This window comes from Anabrus simplex, chromosome 4, assembly GCF_040414725.1.
Source record: "Anabrus simplex isolate iqAnaSimp1 chromosome 4, ASM4041472v1, whole genome shotgun sequence".
In the NCBI taxonomy this organism is placed as follows: domain Eukaryota; kingdom Metazoa; phylum Arthropoda; class Insecta; order Orthoptera; family Tettigoniidae; genus Anabrus; species Anabrus simplex.
Genome location: NC_090268.1, coordinates 419,306,271 through 419,324,888, shown reverse-complemented (window position 1 = coordinate 419,324,888; position 18,618 = coordinate 419,306,271). Strand labels below are relative to the sequence as shown.

The 18,618-nt window shown below is 39.9% G+C and overlaps 1 protein-coding gene across 1 annotated transcript in view; it reads left to right on the top strand.

The window, feature by feature from the left end:
- The window catches only part of LOC136872783 (probable E3 SUMO-protein ligase RNF212), a 187,047-nt gene that overhangs the window by 64,193 nt on the left and 104,236 nt on the right, over window positions 1-18,618 (top strand). Inside the window, exon 4 of the mRNA XM_067146625.2 lies at window positions 8,594-8,713. Coding sequence (XP_067002726.1) covers window positions 8,594-8,713 — 120 coding nt within the window. The remainder of the gene's footprint in view (window positions 1-8,593; window positions 8,714-18,618) is intronic.

The following is an 18,618-nucleotide window of genomic DNA, read 5'->3' as shown; positions in this document are numbered from 1 at the left end:
CCCCCTTTTTGGCACTATTACAACAAAATTAAATTTAAAGAACACAACACGATCTTCTCGTGAATGCTGCACAATCATAACTGGATGGAAAAAGTTTCCTCGTTAATGAAGAAAGAACGAGGGTCCCCCACCTATTATGTTCATCTTTGAATGATGAGTGATAAGTGAAGAGCACTGCTGTGAGTGCTGAGTGAGGAGTAATCCACCTGGCATGTTCGTTCCTAAAGCCGTCCGACTGCGCATGCATGCCTATCCCTGCGCGGCGCTCTCACGTTTCAGGCGGCCTGGAAGTACTGGCAGGCGCACTGACTAATGAGAATGCTACATTTTTATTTAATAATTTAAAAATATATGGCAAGAAATGTTTATGCTTTTAAAGACACTCTGCAAATATACAGGCCAAGAGCTTTTGTCAGAATGCTTTACGATGTCAATCGGTTCAGCTGTTCTCTCAAAATCTATGTAACAAAAATCAGCCTAGTGTTTTAAATATGTAGATTATGATGATCTTCCCTACTTTTAAATACTCATTTCTACAGATGTCATTATATGCCTTTTCTCCCCTGACACTTCAGAATATGCTGAGCAGCTTGTCTCCTCACTTTCAAGATTTCCCAGCCTGTTTGCAACATTTTTAAAACATTACTCTTTTGTAAAAATCACTTAGAACAAACCGTGCTACTTTCCTTTGGATCATTTTTTCAGTTATCAGATTAAGTAATTCTGGTGAGGATCCCATACACTGGAATTATTCTCTAAATGGGGTCGTACTGGTGATTTAAATGCCCTCTGCTTTGCATCCACTACAGCTCCTAAATATCCTCATAAACGTATGAAGGATCTGTAACCTTTATTTATAACCTCATTAATGTGCTTGCCCCAATGAAGATCTGTCCTTATATTAACTCCTAGGTACTTACAGTACTTACAGTGATCCATCAAGTTATTTCACTCCATCAACACAGTAATTACTAGAGATAAGAAATATAGGCACTAAAAACAGTTAAAATACGCAGGCATATAGACTCTTAAATTAGCTAAAATAGGCATGTAAATAGGCACTAACGTGTAAAATAGACAACAAAATAGGCATGAAAAAAATACTTATAATTTAATAAAACACACACACAATTACTAGAGCCTCCGTGGCTCAGATGGCAGTGCGTCGGCCTCTCACCGCTGGATATCATGGTTCAAATCTCGGTCGCTCCATGTGAGATTTGTGCTGGACAAAGTGGAGGCAGGACAGGTTTTTTTTCCAGGCACTCCAGTTTTCCCTGTCATCTTTCATTCCAGCAACACTCTCCGTCATCATTTCATAGCATTTATCAGTCATTAGTAAATCACCTTGGGAGTGGCGACCCCATTCTAATAACAGCCTATATACGTAGGTGGATCAAAAGGTTAGTTACACTAACGCGCCGCAGCAGCGCGCTGTGTGTCGCAAACATGGGCACAGCAGAGAAAGGGACAGACACTGCCCACACGTCTGTTAGGTAGGTCGCTGTGGTTTCTCGTCTAGTATTGTGTGAATAGCGGCCAAGTGCAATGGCGCGTCAACTGGACATTCACTCCAAATATGAGGTGCGTGCGACAATCTGATTCAAGGAAGAATTGTACGGACATTCATCGTGAAATTAATGCTGTGTATGGGGAGAGGGCCATTTCCCGGCAAGGTATCGTAAAGTGGTGTCAGCAATTCGAAGCCGGGTGCACAGATATCACGGACAACCATTGCGAAGGCAGGCCCGCAACATCTAGGACCCGTGCAAAGGTCAACAGTGTGAATACGATCATTAGACAGAACCGGCGCATTAAACTGAGAGAAATCGCAACGCAGCTGAACATGTCTTATGGCAGTGTGTTCGCCATTGTTCACGAGGACCTTGGATATCGTAAGCTGTGCCAAAGATGGGTCCCACATCTTCTCACCGATGAGCACAAGGGACGTTTCCAATCCTCCCTGGCATTTTTGCAACGCTATGCCGCAGACGGCAACGGGTTTCTGCGGCGAATCGTCACAGGCGACGAAACGTGGGTCCACCGCTTCACCTCGGAAACGAAGCGAACATCAATGGAATGGGTGCACCCCTCTTCACCACAACGAAAGAAGGCCAAGGTTCAACCTTCAGCTGGTAAGGTTATGGTGACAGTGTTCTTTGACATGGAGGGTTTGCTGCACGTAGAATTCATGCCGAAAGGAATGATGATCAACGCGGCACCGTATTGTCAAACGTTGCACCGGTTGTGTAAAGCGATTAAAGAGAAGCGCCGGGGGAAATTGAGCGCCGGTGTGATTTTGTTGCACGATAATGCAACACCTCACAAGGCCTGCCAAATGAGAGAACTGCTGCACTGTTTCAAGTGGGAGGTCTGGCAACATCCACCCTACAGTCCCGACCTAGCGCCATGTGACTTTCATCTGTTCGGTAAGCTCAAAACAGAGCTCGGTGGTTGACGTTTCCAGACCGATGAGGAGGTGAAGGCCACTGTCTCCGAGTGGTTGCAGAACGCTGGAGGAAATTTCTATGCATCTGGCATAAACAAGTTGGTTGTGCGTTCGCAGAAATGTTTGGAGTCTCTTGGAAACCATGTGGAAAAGTGACATTACAGTGTATGTCATTATAGTCGTGTTGCTGTTGTATAGGTGGTGTAATAAATGGCCATAACTGGGAGGTGCAACTTATTTTCTGATCTGCCCTCGTATGTTTCATTCATTACATCCCTGACCCGGTCAAAGACTGGAAAACAGGTTGTAGGTTTTCATTTTCAACACACACAATTACTATAAAAGGAATTTACACCAAGCAACTTTTCAATTGTTTCCAGTAACAATCGTGTTCTCCTGTCAGGCAGAATGTTTTGTACTGAGAGAAAGATCTCTCAACATCACAGGAAGTGATTGAACAATACTTCAATGAAGCCACTTCATCTGGTTTTAGTTCAACTGCTTCATCTACCTCACCTCGTAGCACCCTGGCTACTTTTACGGTCGCTTTCCATCATAGATTCTGCTGCAGGACTCTTATGGAACTTTTTGCTGACAGCGGCTACCTTCCCAGAGGTTCGGTCAAAACGTCTCCTGACTTCTTCAACAACCCTAAATGACTCCACCAGGGGAAAGTCACTCTTCTCCAACTATCAGCTGATAGAAGTTTGTAGATGATGACGCAGAGGGGCATTGAAACTAGTACTGATTGAAATATGTGTTGTAAATAAATCTACACAACAATTTTTATGTATTGAATAAGGTGGACCCAAATGATAATAAAAGTTGTAATCTTGGTTCAATACGGACAAAACAATGAAGTTTATTAATTCCCTTGGGGTCATCATCAGTTATTATTGAATATCAAATCAAGGGGAATCTGATAACAATCATCATTAGGGTTGCCTACATACAACTTGATTGGTTGACATAAGACATCACAATAAAAAAAATTATACACATAATGGCGATTGCCTAAAAACACATCAATGGACTACAAAACATACACCTTGAATTGTAACGTTCACATGGTATGCAATACTTCGAACTTAAAAAGTTCTTAGTTATGGTTTAAACTGTCGCGTGTTCATGGAACATGGAACACTGGAAACATATGCAATGGTTGAAAATATATACAATTCAACATGAAACACATATAATGATATGAAACACATGGTGCTTTAAGAATGTGCTTGAACTTGTTGGTCTTGTTTCTATCTAATTAAACTGGATGAAATATTTATACATTTAAATTAAATGCACACAAAGACATAAACTACTTGGCAATTAAAAAGTTCTTGGTTCTGGTTTAAAAAACTGTCATGTGTTCGTGGAACATGGAATACACTTGTTGGTCTTGTTTCAATCTATTGGAAACAAATGCACGAGTTAAAAATATACACATTGACATGAAAATTTATACATTGACATGAAACACATGGCACTTTAATGTTCTTGGATTTGGGTTAAAAAATACTGTTGTATGTTTGTATAACTTAGCATAGACTTATCAGTCTTGCCACAATCATCTGAAAACATGTGAACCTTTTGAAATAAAACTTAATGACTAATTATACTACACAATCACATGAAACATTTGGTAATTTATGAAAGTTCTTGGATCTGGGCTAAAACACTACACTGCACAGCACTGAGGTCCGTAGTAGACAAGCACTTCTCCCTCACACACCCCACAACAGAGTGAGTACGTAATACAAATATCATTTTACAGTTTAACTCAAACACACACAACAGTTTCTCATTTCTTTCTTTTCTTTTACCTCAGACACTCACCTTCAGTGCATGTTTCCATAAGCCAAGGCCATACCATGACCATTCTACATCAACAACAATAGTTGACGACAGTTACAACTGCATAAGCAAGGGTGTATATTAATCATCTTACGATAAGATTTGAAATTGTCGTGGCATGCTCCCATAACCTTACTTTTTGTCACAATTTAGCAAGACTCTAGATGAGACGCTAGAGCTTTCGCACCCCAGACTCTCTTTGACCCCCCAGCACAACGGTTACTAACCGGACCTCACCAATCCAGACCAACAGTCTCTTCACTGGCCTGGTCCTGTAAAGATAGTCTTTGCAGCCTTGTAAAACATGCTGTGACATCGTCCAAGGCATGCCATCTTGTATGTCTAGCCACTGTGACATCGTCCTAGCTGCACCACATTCGATCTTCAACCTGTGTTTTGCGAACGCTTAGCGGAAGCATAATAGAGTTCACTAGAGCCTACACATAACGCTGGTGAAAGTTACTCACGATTTTTAGAAATTACATTGCAGTTGTAGTCCGTTTCTGTGGTGTAGTTGTTAGCGTGATTAGCCGCCACCCACAGAAGCCCGGATTCGATTCCCGGCTCTGCCATGAAATTGGAAAAGTGGCACGAGGGCTGGAACGGGGTCCACTCAGCCTTGGGAGGTCAACTGAGTAGAAGTGGGTCCGATTCCCACCTCAGCCACCACGAACCTGCTACGCAGGCGTAGCAGGGGGAGAGGTGATACTCCCACGTGGCGCGTCCCAGGTGGCGGATAGGGGGGTCCTAACCGGCTTGCCGGCGGACTTGAGGGAAATAAAATACCTCTCGCGGACCAAACACACTACCCCCTGCGGGTGGGGGACGCACATGTAGAATACACCCGCGGTATCCCCTGCCTGTCGTAAGAGGCGACTAAAAGGGCGACCAAGGGCTGACTGAATTAGAACCATGAAACTAATTTTGAATCGTACCATCACGCGGGGAACACCATAGGTTGCCTGTACTTGCGAGTAGTACCACTAAATTCGGTACGAAATAGGTTTGTGTGATTAGTAGCAGTAAAAGCCTGGCCTGGTAGATTCCAGTACCCGTGCGTCGTACCCATATGTGCAACACCACGGATCTGGGCGTAGCCTGTGAGTTGTACCACTATATGAGCAGCACCGTGGGTCTGTGTTGCCTGTGATTAGTACCCACTATGTGAGGAACACCACGGGAATACCGGCGCCCGTGTTTAGTACACCTAGGTGGGGAACCTTCTCGGTTTGTGTTGACTCTGAGTTGGGCCATTGTGTGAGACACACCATAGGTCTGCGTTACTTGTACGTATTGCAATACTTGTGAGTAGTACCATCTTTTGTGGAACACCGTGAGTTTCGCTACTTCTGATTAATACCCCAACATGACACATACCATGGTTCTATTTTACTCGCGACATGTACCATTCTGTGGGGCCTTAGACGTGGATTTTGCACCCCCTTTAGACACCAAGCATCATTGTGCTTTATAAGTGGTTCCTTGGTCGGTAATAATGTTATTTTCGATCTGTATTGAGTCCGATCCACTGGTTTTTGTTTGTTTGTTTTGTGTTTTGTTGAGTTCCTGTCCATCCATTCATTCTTCATGCCATATTTTATTTTTATTTTGGTCAGTGGATGCCTTTACAATTTTTGTTCTTTCATTTTGTACCATTAGGGGCCGATGACCTTTGATGTTAGGTCCCTTAAAACAACAAGCATCATCATCATCATCATCATCATCATCACCTCAGCCATCCTCAAAGTGGTTTTCTGTGGTTTCCCACTTCTCCAGGAAAATGCCAGGATGGTTCCTAACTTACGGATGCGGCCACTTCCTTCCCTCTTCTTTGCCTGTCCCTTCCAGTCTTCCCATGCCTTCATAATGCCCCTGTTCAGCATAGATGAGGCTGTCTGGACGAGGCACTAGTCCTCCTCCCCAGTTGTATCCTCCGACCCAGGACACTGCCCTTGAGACGGTAAAGGTGGGATCCTTCACTGAATCTGAGGGAAAAACACCCTGGAGGGTAAACAGATTAAGAAAGAAAGAAAATATTTCAGTTGTAAATCTCTATTTTCACAGGAAATGAATCAGAGTTCAAAATACCGATTTTTAATTTTCATCCACTCTGTGACAAGAGACTCCTCGTTCACTAATGAAATTATTTTAGCAGTATAAATGATTGAAAGTTCACGACTAATACAGCATTGCAACAAAAGAACTTTCCACAATAAGTAAATTAATAGGACTATAAATGCTACAATGAAATACGATCGTAGTTCAGTCACAAAATAAAGATAAAAGGAACAAACAAACTTACCTCCTTACAGCAAGCTTGGCAGAAGTCTACCCTTCCATCCGTAGAGAAATTGGGATCCCCTGTGATCTACCGCCTCAGCCAGTAGGACGATTTTTCTTTGCAATTACAATTTTTTTTATGTCATGTCGACACAGATAGGTTTTATGGTGACAATGGGATGGGAAAGGCCTAGAAGTGGGAAGGAAGCGACTGTGGCCTTAATTAAGGTACGGCCCCAGCATTTGCCGGTGTGAAAGTGGGAAACCACAGAAAACCGTCTTCAGGGCTCCTGACGGTGGGGCTCGAACCCACTATCTCACAGCTGCGCGCCCCTAAGCTCATAGCCAACTCGTCGGGTGATTTTTCTTTGGGCATTGCCACAGTCACACTTTCTTCACAATAAATCACAACATGTTCTGAAGATAAAGCGTACGCGTACAACAGTTCACATCAAGAAGGAGGTATAAGGGATATGGGTTGTACAATGTAGCTTAGTTTGGTGTTGATTGGTTCTCACATATTTCTTAGAAGGTTGGAGGGGTTGAAGGCTTTGAGGTCAAATTGTTCCTTGTTTCTCCTGACGGAGAACTATTTCTGGTTGGTGACTTCCGAGAATTCCCATTTTCGTTCGTGGGGTAAACAGATCTTGGGAAATGAGAAGATAATGCTGTCGAACACATCATTTACAATATAATGCACTAGAAGAAAATCGGCTTCTTTAAAATAGATTCAAAAGGCATTAAATAGGCAGTTATACTTCAAATAGGCACAAACCCCTGAAATAGGCATTTATAGGCACAGTAAAATAAACAAAATCTAGCTTAAAAGGCACTAAAACGGATTTATATCTCAAGAGCCTACGTTTCTGAACACAGGAATAAAAGAGGCAAATAGGCAAATAGGCAAATTCCTGTCTCTAGTAATTACGTGTAAAACTGAGAGATATTTGAAAGTTGACACTTGCTCAGTACTTTCTTGGCCTATATTGACTTTTATAATTAAACACTGATGATAAATGTTGTTGTTGGAATCCACAGACTGGTTTGATGCAGCGCTCCATACCACCCTATCCTGTGCTAAACTTTTCATTTCTATGTAACTACTGCATCCTACATCTGCTCTTATCTGCTTGTCATATTCATACCTTGGTTTACCCCTACAGTTCTTATCACCTATAGAGGATGGTTGCCTAGTTGTACTTCCTCTTAAAACGATAATCACCACCACCACCACCACCTACTCTTATCACCTACACTTCCCTCAAAAACCAACTGAACAAGTCCAACGTGTCTTAAGATGTGTCCCATCATTCTATCTCTTCTTCTTGTCATCTAGGGAGAGCCCGTATATATTCAAAACAACATTTTCGTAATACATTTTCAGCTTCAGAATACTACCCAATTAAAGATATTTCTGGAATCTTTATTTTTTAAATTTTTTACATATGAGAGAAGATCTTTTTTCAACAACTTCCATATTGGTGTAACCCTGTAAATATGTAGAAAAGGGCCTAAATGGATATATTTCTTCTCAAAAACTCTTCATAAATAAATTCAAGTAGTGAAGCCAAAGCGAGCAATGTGGCTGCTCGTATTATCGCGTTGCAGATCCGAGTTCTGCAATCGGGAGACGTGTGAGTTCGAAACCTACCATTGGCTGTCCTGAGAATGGTATTCTGTGCTTTCTCATTTTCACTCCCAGGCAAATGCTGGGACAGTTCCTATTCATAAGCCACAGGTGGATTCCTTCCACCTCCTTATCCAATTTCATTCACTATTCATTCATTTCATCTTTATTAGCTCCTCTACTGAGGTTGACATCAGGAAGAGCATCCGGCCTTTAAAAAAAAAAAAAAAAAAAAAAAGGCATGCTTCATCTCAGAGCCCGTATCAAGAAACAGGACTAAGGGGTAGACAAACATATAGTGAAGCCAAGTCCCTGTGAATAGTTAATTTTTTGCTTTGTTAGTGTATGAAAACAATTTATGTGATCATTTACTTTTATGATTGCAGATGATGCCAGATGTTCGAGAATATTTCACAGGTGTTGATGAATGGTTGAATAAATTGCTTGAAATCCTTGCATTCCAGAATGGGCATCGTTTGAGACTGGTTGCTTATAATCAAGCTGTGGTAAGTTCTGTAAATATTTATTGTGACTTTGATCTGTAATTATCAATGTCATCTGCCATTTCTTGTTCCTAATTCAGATAAATACAACTGCAATCTATGATGAGCCAAGTGGCTGTACATGTCAACACGCTATGGCTATGGAGCCAAGCGCTGCATTCAGGAGACGAGTGGGTTCAAACCTCACTGTCAGCTGTCCCGAGAATAGTTTTCTTCTGTGGTTTCCCATTTTCACTTCCAGGCAAATGCCAGGACAGCTCCTGTTGATAGCCCAAAGCCTATTCCTGCCACCTCCTTACTCAGTTTCATTTACCATCATTAATTTCATCTTCATTAGCTTCTCCACTGAGGTTGACAATCAGGAAGGGCATCTGGCCATAAAAACGTGCTATATAATTCCATCTCACCACAACCCCAACCCTGTATCAGGAAACAGAACTTAAGGATAGACACACATACATACAACTGTAATATACAAAGTTTATTTTTCATAACAAATATATATTCATTGGATGCTTATGTGGGCAGATTCTGGTAATTAGGCATTTTGTTACTTTGCATGCTGCCTTCTTGTATGTAGATAGCATCTGCATGATATGAACTGCATATCCACTTATTTTAAACAAAATCAGATAAGTCTTCATAAGTTATAGCAATGTTTGTGACAGCATGTAAAATTGTGATATTTTTCCAAAGTTTATTACCCCTGTAGGGTAAAACTTGGCCAACTTTTAATACCAGCTTGAAGGTTAAATCTGTTTTCAAACTCATTCTTCAACAGGTCAACCAACTTAAAAATAAGCCATTCATATGGCATGAACTGTTTGAGTATGCTTCGTAAAGCTCAGTACAACATGGAAAGTGTGGAATCAATTGCTATTGAAATAATTTCAATTTAATTTGCAACCCTAAAACCCTAACACATAACTACACACTTCATTTAAAAGTACGCCTTTCCCTTTCAATTCTTTATTCAAAATGTGAAACCTCATTAGTGCATTTCTCATTAACATGTTTTCCCACATAGTACATCGTAAATTCGAAGCCCCGATTCTCATTGTATTAAATCTATATAAAAATATCTTGCTTATCTTGTCACCACTTTGCTCCACTATTTCTGCTTAGTATGATCACATTTTTTCTAACTCTGAAAATATTTCTGTATTGTCATGCCTTGTGAAAAGAACATGATTTCCAACTCAGGTAAAAGCCCTCGCTACAGCTGTGTGATAACGGGAAAAGGCCTTGATTCCTGAACTTTACTGGATTAGGTTGCACCTTCGGGGAGCAAGCCGTTATCCTCAGGAACGTTCAGTTAGCTTGCCGGTTAGCAGTGAGATCACTCTATAACACAGCTGTTTGTGCTTATATTTTGCATTCCATTCGGAAGTTAGAAATTTATTTTGTGCTGAGTGGTATAAAATGAAAGGTAGTGAATATTTGTCATGTGGTAGCCTACATCTGGATTAGGAGCATAATCATGTGAAGTTAACTGGCGTGATGCATATTTGTCTTGTGGTAGCCTAGTTGGAAAAAGTCAGAAAATTCCTTACTAATGGAGACAAAATTAAAATCTTTCAGAAAGTGGACTGGCATTCACATCTTTAAGTGCACAGAGGTGGTGCAAATGTTGAAACTTGCACCTTTGAGGTTCTATTTGATAACTTGAGTTGCTCGAAGTTTTATCGGATTCAGAATGGTGGCCAAAGTCATTCTATTTCTATTGCAAGCGCAGTTTGTTGAATGTAACTTCCAATTCATTGTGCAATAGTGTGACCATAAAATAGTGTTGTCATCCATTGGTCCAAAATATAAGGCTTCTTCTAACATTTGCTTCAGAATGAGTGTGCTCTGCAATAATACATTGATATTTTTGTGGGCCCCCAGGTAAATGTTTTCATATTTGTTGTCTGGTGTATTTCACACCTTTCAGTGCACTATTATTATCTTATAAGCCGCCCGTAAAAAAAGTTTTCGTATTTGTTCTCTTGTGTTTTCACACCTGATAATACTCACCTCACATCTTTGGAAACTGTAGATATAGTTTGCACTGTACCAGCAAACACATGACATAAAATGTCCTCATGTAGGAAAAAATCATATCTAGTATTTATCCCTGTTGGATAGTTTTTATTTGTAATAATAATAATAATAATAATAATAATAATAATAATAATAATAATAATAATAATAATAATAATAATAATAATAATAATAATAATAATGTTATTTGTTTTACATCCCACTAACTACACTTTTACACTTTTTGGAGATGCTGAGGTGCCAGAATTTAGTCCTGCAGGAGTTCTTTTACATGCCAGTAAATCTACCGACTCGAGGCTGACGTATTTGAGCCCCTTCAAATACCACCAGACTGAGCCAGGATCGAACCTGCCAAGTTGGGGTCAGAAGGCCAGTGCCTTAACCGTCTGAGCCACTCAGCCCGGCTGGTTTTATTTGTGTGTTCAGTAGTACGTTTTCTCACTTAACACATTCTTTTTCCTTGTCCCCTGCAGAAACGTCTTAACAAGGTTGTATTCAAATGTTGCATTAAATCTGTGAGTATTGCTAAATCCCATAACCAGTTTTCGTCCTCAAATTCTACCACTTCTTTCTGTTTCATGTTTATAAATGTGCTTATTTCTTCATGAAGATGAAAGAAGCATTTCAAAATATTACCATGACTAAGCCAGCATACCTGTGATAAAATAACATTACCATAATCACAATCAGTTTCAGCCAGAAATGACTGGAACTGGCAGTGATTGAGTCCATGTGATCGAATGTAATTAATTGTAGAATTTACTGTGTTCATCACATGTTGTAATTTAATACTTTTCCACATAGCACTTGTTTCCAGTATTTCTTTTAGTAAATTCATTGTTGTTTGTGCAGTTAATCCAGTTTTTGTACCACTCATATTCCTTATTCTATCTGCTGTTATACCTGCCTATCCATCTGATCCTAAATCGAGATCCTTCAATGTATCACTCAGTTAGAGAAACAAACCCTTGCCTGTTGTAGTTCCATGGATGCTTCTTAAAGATGTCAGCTCCTCAGTTATTTCACACGCTTTGCTAATGCCATGAATGAAAATTAAAAGTTGTGCTGTATCACGGATGTTGTTACTTTTTTCCAAAGCCAGTGAAAAGCACAGGAATAATTTTGATTTTTCGTGCAGTTGTGAGCACAAATTAGCCCCGAGTTCTTCTGTTTTTCTCGTCATTGTCCTCCGTGATAAGCTGGCCAAATTTATCAGTTGTTTCTTTTCAGGACACATTTCTTCTGTTACAGGTAGTATACAATTCTTCAAGAACAGTTTCCCTTTCACGGCTAATAAATGTGCATCTCTGTAACTAGCACAGACTGCAGCTATAGTTTCCTTGATCTGTTCCATGAACACTTGTTTTTGAGCAGTGAGACCTTTCATTAAATTTTAAATCTTTTCCTTCCATAATACTCCATTGTATTTATTATATACAGATCTGTGCTTAGAATCATAATGCCGCCTGATGTATTCTTTAAAGACGGAAATATTTTCCTTGAATATCAGACTAATTACTTTTTCACTGTTCTCAACACAAAAATAGTCATCAGTCCATTTTTCTTTAAAAACACGGCACTCATGGTCTACTTGTCTGCGTTTGGAAAGGGACATTTTTATTCACAAATAATTTATTAAAATGACTTTAAATATCAGTTGTTCATAAGAACGTTAGTTCATAGTAAAGTATTAAACCACAATGAACTTCCCAAAGCACTTTTCAGGTGTTTCCAGCGGATGCTCCATGATAACTGTACCTGTATAATACCCTGTGGAATGCAGCAGGACCGAGTGAGTTGGCGGTGCGGTTAGGGGTATGCAGCTGTGAGCTTGCATTCGAGAGATAGTCGGTTCAAACCTCATTGTTAGTAGCCCTGAAGATAGTTTTTCTGTGGTTTCCCATCTTCATCAGGCAGATGCTGGGTCTGTACCTTAATTAACGCCATGGCCGCTTCCTTCCCATTCCTAGACCTTTTCTCTCCCATCATCGCCATAAGACCTGTCTATGTCAATGCTACATACAGCCAATTGTAAAAAATGCACCAGGTCTTCCACTCTCCAGGGAAGTCTGCAGCTGTAATTCCAAGAAACGAATGGAGAAGTCTAATCCTTACCTGCTTTTAAGGTGGGAATAATTACGGTATGCATCTTAGGTCTTTCCTACAGTCCAGTAAAAGGATCATGTCAAGAAGAAAACTACAAATAATTAAGACAGATCATCCGCATAAAGTAAAAGGTAGATCACAGAAAAACAACTGTGGTATATATTCATTTGTAAATTGGGGAATTCATTGGAATTCATTACCTGCAGCTATCTTAGAACCTTTTCCCAAAAATGTAAGATGCTTAAAGAATAGACTCCAGCATTCTATAAATTTTGTGTAAAGTTCTATGTGATGGTGTCATATTTTAGTTGGGTTGCTCAGAATAGTTCAGTCCTTTAAATCAGTTATCTTACTGAATACTATCAATCAATCAATCAATCAATCAATCAATCAATCAATCAATCAATCAATCAATCAATCAATCAATCAATCAATCACCATTGATTTGCAGTCAGGGCTGTCACCCAGATGGCAGATTCCCTATCATTTCTCTGCCTAGTCTGTTCCTAAATGATTTCAAAGAAGTTGGAAATTTAGCAAACATTTCCCTTGATAAATTTTTCTAATTCCTCTTCCTATGAACCAATATTTGCCGCAATTTGACCTCTTGAATTCCAACTTTATCTTCATTGTATGATCTGTCCTACTTGTAAAATCCCCCACCCAAGCTTATTCGCCTACTAATTCAGTTCTTTAACACCATGATAATTTGTAGTTGGAATGTCAAGAATGAATGAATAAATAAATACTGGTAATGTAAGTAGGTCTATCTCTCCACTGGTGGTAATCTACCTATGAACTCAGGTAATATTCTGCGCCACACTGCTTGTACTGCTGTAGTAAATGTTGCAGTTGAAGTTGCCAGCACCAATTACGAAGTTTGTCGAGCTTTGGCAATTGGCACTAGAGAGCCGAGGGCTCAAGAAAACATAAGCGAATGGTACTGGTTGTTTGATTTGTAAGCGAATAATGCCTGAATTTGTTCAATCAATCAATACTGATCTGCATTTAGGGCAGTCGCCCAGGTGGCATATTCCCTATCTGTTGCTTTCCTAGCCTTTTCCTAAATGATTTCAAAGAAATTGGAAATTTATTGAACGTCTCCCTTGGTAAGTTATTCCAATCTCTAACTCCCCTTCCTATAAATGAATATTTGCCCCAATTTGTCCTCTTGAATTCCAACTTTATCTTCATATTGTGATCTTTCCTACTTTTATAAACGCCATTCAAACTTATTCGTCTACTAATGTCATTCCACGCCATCTCTCCGCTGACAGCTCGGAACATATCACTTATTACATATAATTATAAAATATTTGTTTAATGTCAACCTAGTCAATACTTACAATTACCACTATTGTGGTTAAATGATTATAAATAATTGAAAAATCGTGAACATGTTTCGCCCTTCTTAACGGGCATCATCAGCACTATGAACAACTTTAAAAATAATAGTTACATTTAAGACTGTCTTACAATAATCAATCATATAAGATTGGAATAAAATGTGACATTAAAAGTTGTTTTTGATACCATTATTAAAAAGTTATAAGTAAATCTTATAAACAACTAGTTAAAACAATTGTAGGTAAATCTCATAATCTAGTCTAAAAAAAATATATGTTAATGTTGGTAGAAAGATTGTCAAACAGCATTCATCTGAAATTGAAATGGATCCATTTTCTTTAACATTTGGTGAAGGTCCATATTAAGTTGTATTCATCAGCAGTTAGAAATTCGAAGAATAAAATATATACAAAACAAGGGCTCTAATTAATCATGTAGTAGAAGATTAGTTCGGGGATGATCATGGTAATTCTTCTTGAGTTAAATTGGTTATGTAACCAGTCGAATAAGAATACGTTGAATTAAAAATACACGTGATCCTTGTTTTGCAATTTACCATGAACAAATCTGAACGCTGGTGTGTTAGTTATATGATCCTGTTCTGTGTTCTGCAAACAAAATGTTATTTTAGGGAAGGGGACATTAATCATTATTGATGTGAAATTGCTCACTTTGTAAATATTGTAGATGTTCCTAACTCGTTTCCTTACTTAGAAAAAACAACATATAAATCTGAATTAAAGTGAAAAATATAAAAATTAATATTCCTTAAATAAAATACTTTATTGTTGGACCTTGCACTCACACTTAGGCCTTACCTGATTGCTTACATATACAATATTTGATGGGCGCCAGCTACAACTCAATGCAGCAATAAGAGAATGAGATTCTTGAATATCTCTAGGGTGTGGGGTAGAGTGTCGGCCTCCGGATCCCAAGATAGCGGGTTCAAACCCGGCAGAGGTAGTCGGATTTTTGAAGGGCGGAAAAAAGTCCATTCGACACTCCATGTCGTACGATGTCGGCATGTAAAAGATCTCTGGTGACACATTTGGTGTTTACCCGACAAAATTAATTAAATCTCAGCCATAGACGCCCAAGAGAGTTTCGGTTTACTCGGTCTGCCACCTAGTGGGGGCCTAGAGAAAAACGGAACGTCGAAATTGACGAGCAGACAGCCAGATGGCGTCAAATTGAAATGTCTGCACACGGTAGCTGAGGCCATACGATTATTATTATTAGCTTACTTTTGACAACATACCATATAGATTCTGGGAAAAGGAGATTGTCATTTTGTTTCCCCATTAATAGAGCCCTGCACGGATGTGGATATCCATGGATTTATCCGCGGATATCCGCGAAGTTAGTGTCTTGGCTGATACAAACTGTAAGCCAGTGCGGATAATTTTGCTGATAATTTCTAAATAATGATCTTTCTTGATTTTCACTCAGGTATACTCTTACTTTTGCTTGTAGTTAGACGACACTTGATGTTGGTATGGGAGAATGGTGATATACAAAGCCTTGAGATCATAAAGCCGTAAATCCGACCTAACCCTAACTGGCTTCTGCCCGCATTTATGGAAGGAAGGAAGACTGGTCAGTACGTGGGTAGTTGTGGCAAGAGAAAATCCCTCGTAAACCAGTGACTGTAGGGGTTCTGGTACCAGGTGTCAGGCCTATAGTATTATGTTAACAGATCTATCCGTTTCAATATCTTGGGTGTAATATACTGTAGTTAAATATTTATAATATCCGCAGGTAACCATTTGTGGATGCAGATAATCATTCGTGGATGCGAGTGCGGATGAAGGAAGTGCGGATGCGGAGCGGATACGGATGTTATTTTTTATATCTGCGCAGGGCTCTATCCATTAAATTTGAGGTTATATAATTCTACCATTGAAATAATAATAATAATAATGTTATTTGCTTTACTTCCCACTAACTACTGTTTTACGGTTTTCGGAGACACTGAGGTGCCGGAATTTTGTCCCGCAGGAGTTCTTTTACGTGCCAGTAAATCTACCGACACGAGGCTGACGTATTTGAGCACCTTCAAATACCACCAAACTGAGTCAGGATCGAACCTGCCAAGTTGGAGTCAGAAGGCCAGCGCCTCAACCATCTGAGCCACTCAGCCCGGCCACCATTGAAATAAAACGATAAATTAATTTGATAGTGTTACGGGGTTACCCGTGGATCAGCAGAGGTGAAAGAAGGTGCCAGGATGAATGGGTCTAACTACACAGTCAAAGTTAATTTAAGATTTTAACAAAGGTTATATTTTCTTAAAAACAACAAAATCTTAACATCTTTTCACTTAGAGAAATAACAATGACATAGCAAATTAGAACCAAGACTTAGAAGGATCCAAGACTTCAGAATTTAAACACTCTTGGGCTACAAGCCCCTGGTTTTACAATTTTGAGCTCCCAGCTCAACTTTATAAAAGATTACAATTTTACACAAAGGGCAGAAATCCCCTAATACATGGAGCACTTGCTCCCAATTTTCAATATCAAGCCTCCCAGGGGCATTCTTACAATACTCGAAAAGAGCTGACGTGCTCTCAGTGCTCCCAGCCTACTCAAGGCAACACAATGTGAAAGTCAAATAATCGCTGGCCTTACAAGGCACTATTTACAAATAGCAATCTTATTACACAGAGGTATCTAGTACCCAACCTACGGGGCCTTAGTGAAAAAGAACAGGTTCAATAAACGGCCCGAGTACAACAGGAATGGAGTCGGAGATTAAGCTCCACAAAAAAAATTTAAAGACCTATAGGGCACTTGGCCAACGAAACAGGAGCTAATCCCAATCTACTGATGTAGCGCGGATGGAAATCACTTTAATACATTGCAGAAACAAATGCGGTTCCTCAACTCAAGATGAGGGGGAGCTCGAGAGGGTATATCACTCTCTATCCCCGGATTACAGTTAAAGATTTATGAAATTTTACACGAGCCGAAGGGAGAATTACATTTTAGCGAAGTCGGTTATGTAAAAAAGTTTTGAACCTTTCCCTCAGATTAAACTGTGGAGCAAGCAAAAGAGAAGATGTTAAGTGGCCATACCTTGCTGAAGAACTGCTGACGGATGAAAGAGGTGGCTCCCGCCCCCTGCGTGACACACACACACTTAGTTAGATGTTGATCAAATGGCTAGGAGACGTGAAAATCCGCAGTTTATAAACCCTCAGGGAAAGTTCGACACCTTTCATGAATAATCAAGACACACCCACAGAGTTTTATTGGTTAAACTCAAAAGTTACACTCAAAATTGAAGAAGAAATATGGGATTGGTTGGAAATTAATTACAGAAATTCTTGATTGGCTAAATTCAAAACTGGCGGAAAGAAAAGATAAATATTGCCAACCCAAAAATGAATGAACAAAATTTAGTAAAGATAAAACTTATGAGTACAAAGTTTCTTCAAAAAGGTTCCTTCACTTCGTACCAGGGTGCATGATCAAAGTTTGTTAGTAGTGACATCTATGAGAGAAGGTTCAAATTTCTTAATGAATGGAAAACAAAAACAAGTAGAAATTCACACAGTTCACAATAACAAATTTTAGTGGTGCCATCTTCACAGAAAATTTATAAGTTAGTCCAGTTTCAAGTTCACAGTTTCTCCTGCAGAGGAGTTCTTTAAGGCGCAAGATTTAAATGTGCGGCGTAGAGGTGTACCTCCTGGTACAGACCTCCCACCGCAAATGTCCTTCCAAGGGGTGACACAGAAGAATTTTTAAAAAAATTATTATTTCATTTTGGAGAAAACAAAATATTTCAAAGTTTTTTGTTGATGGGTAGAAACCAGTTAAACTTCAGCTTAAGAGTGTCTTTGTTGCCATAAATACATGTGAAATACATACGAATATTTTTGACGGCAAGTCCTGCCGCCGCTGCCGATATCCAGTTGAGGTCGCCCGATCCCCTCAAGTACCCTCAGATACACCTCTCCCGCAAATATGAGAGGGGTAGTCGTGGTGAAGGACGCTGCAGATCAGAAGTGTATTTACAGTCCCCAGATGAGTTGGTGGTAGAGGCGCCGTACTTCAGCCTTTGCCGGGAGATGGACTCCGGCGCGCCGTACACAGGTAGACATCACGGGAATGGAGTGGGCCCGTACCCCACCTCAGTTGTGGTACGACAACGAACGGCTGCGGGGCACTGAAACAGTAAGATCTCGGTGACAGAAAGGTGTTGTTGGTGACTTGAGAAAATAAGGTACAATCTTTATTTGGTGATGCTGAGGGGCCGGCGGCGTGTAAGGTTTTTCGTGCCACGGTGAGGATATGCAGGAGGCGGGGGCTTGGTAATGGCCACTCAGGAATGGACAGTAGGAAAACCGGAGGGAAAGATGGTACATTTAGTATAAATGTAGATTACAAAATACAACCAAAGTG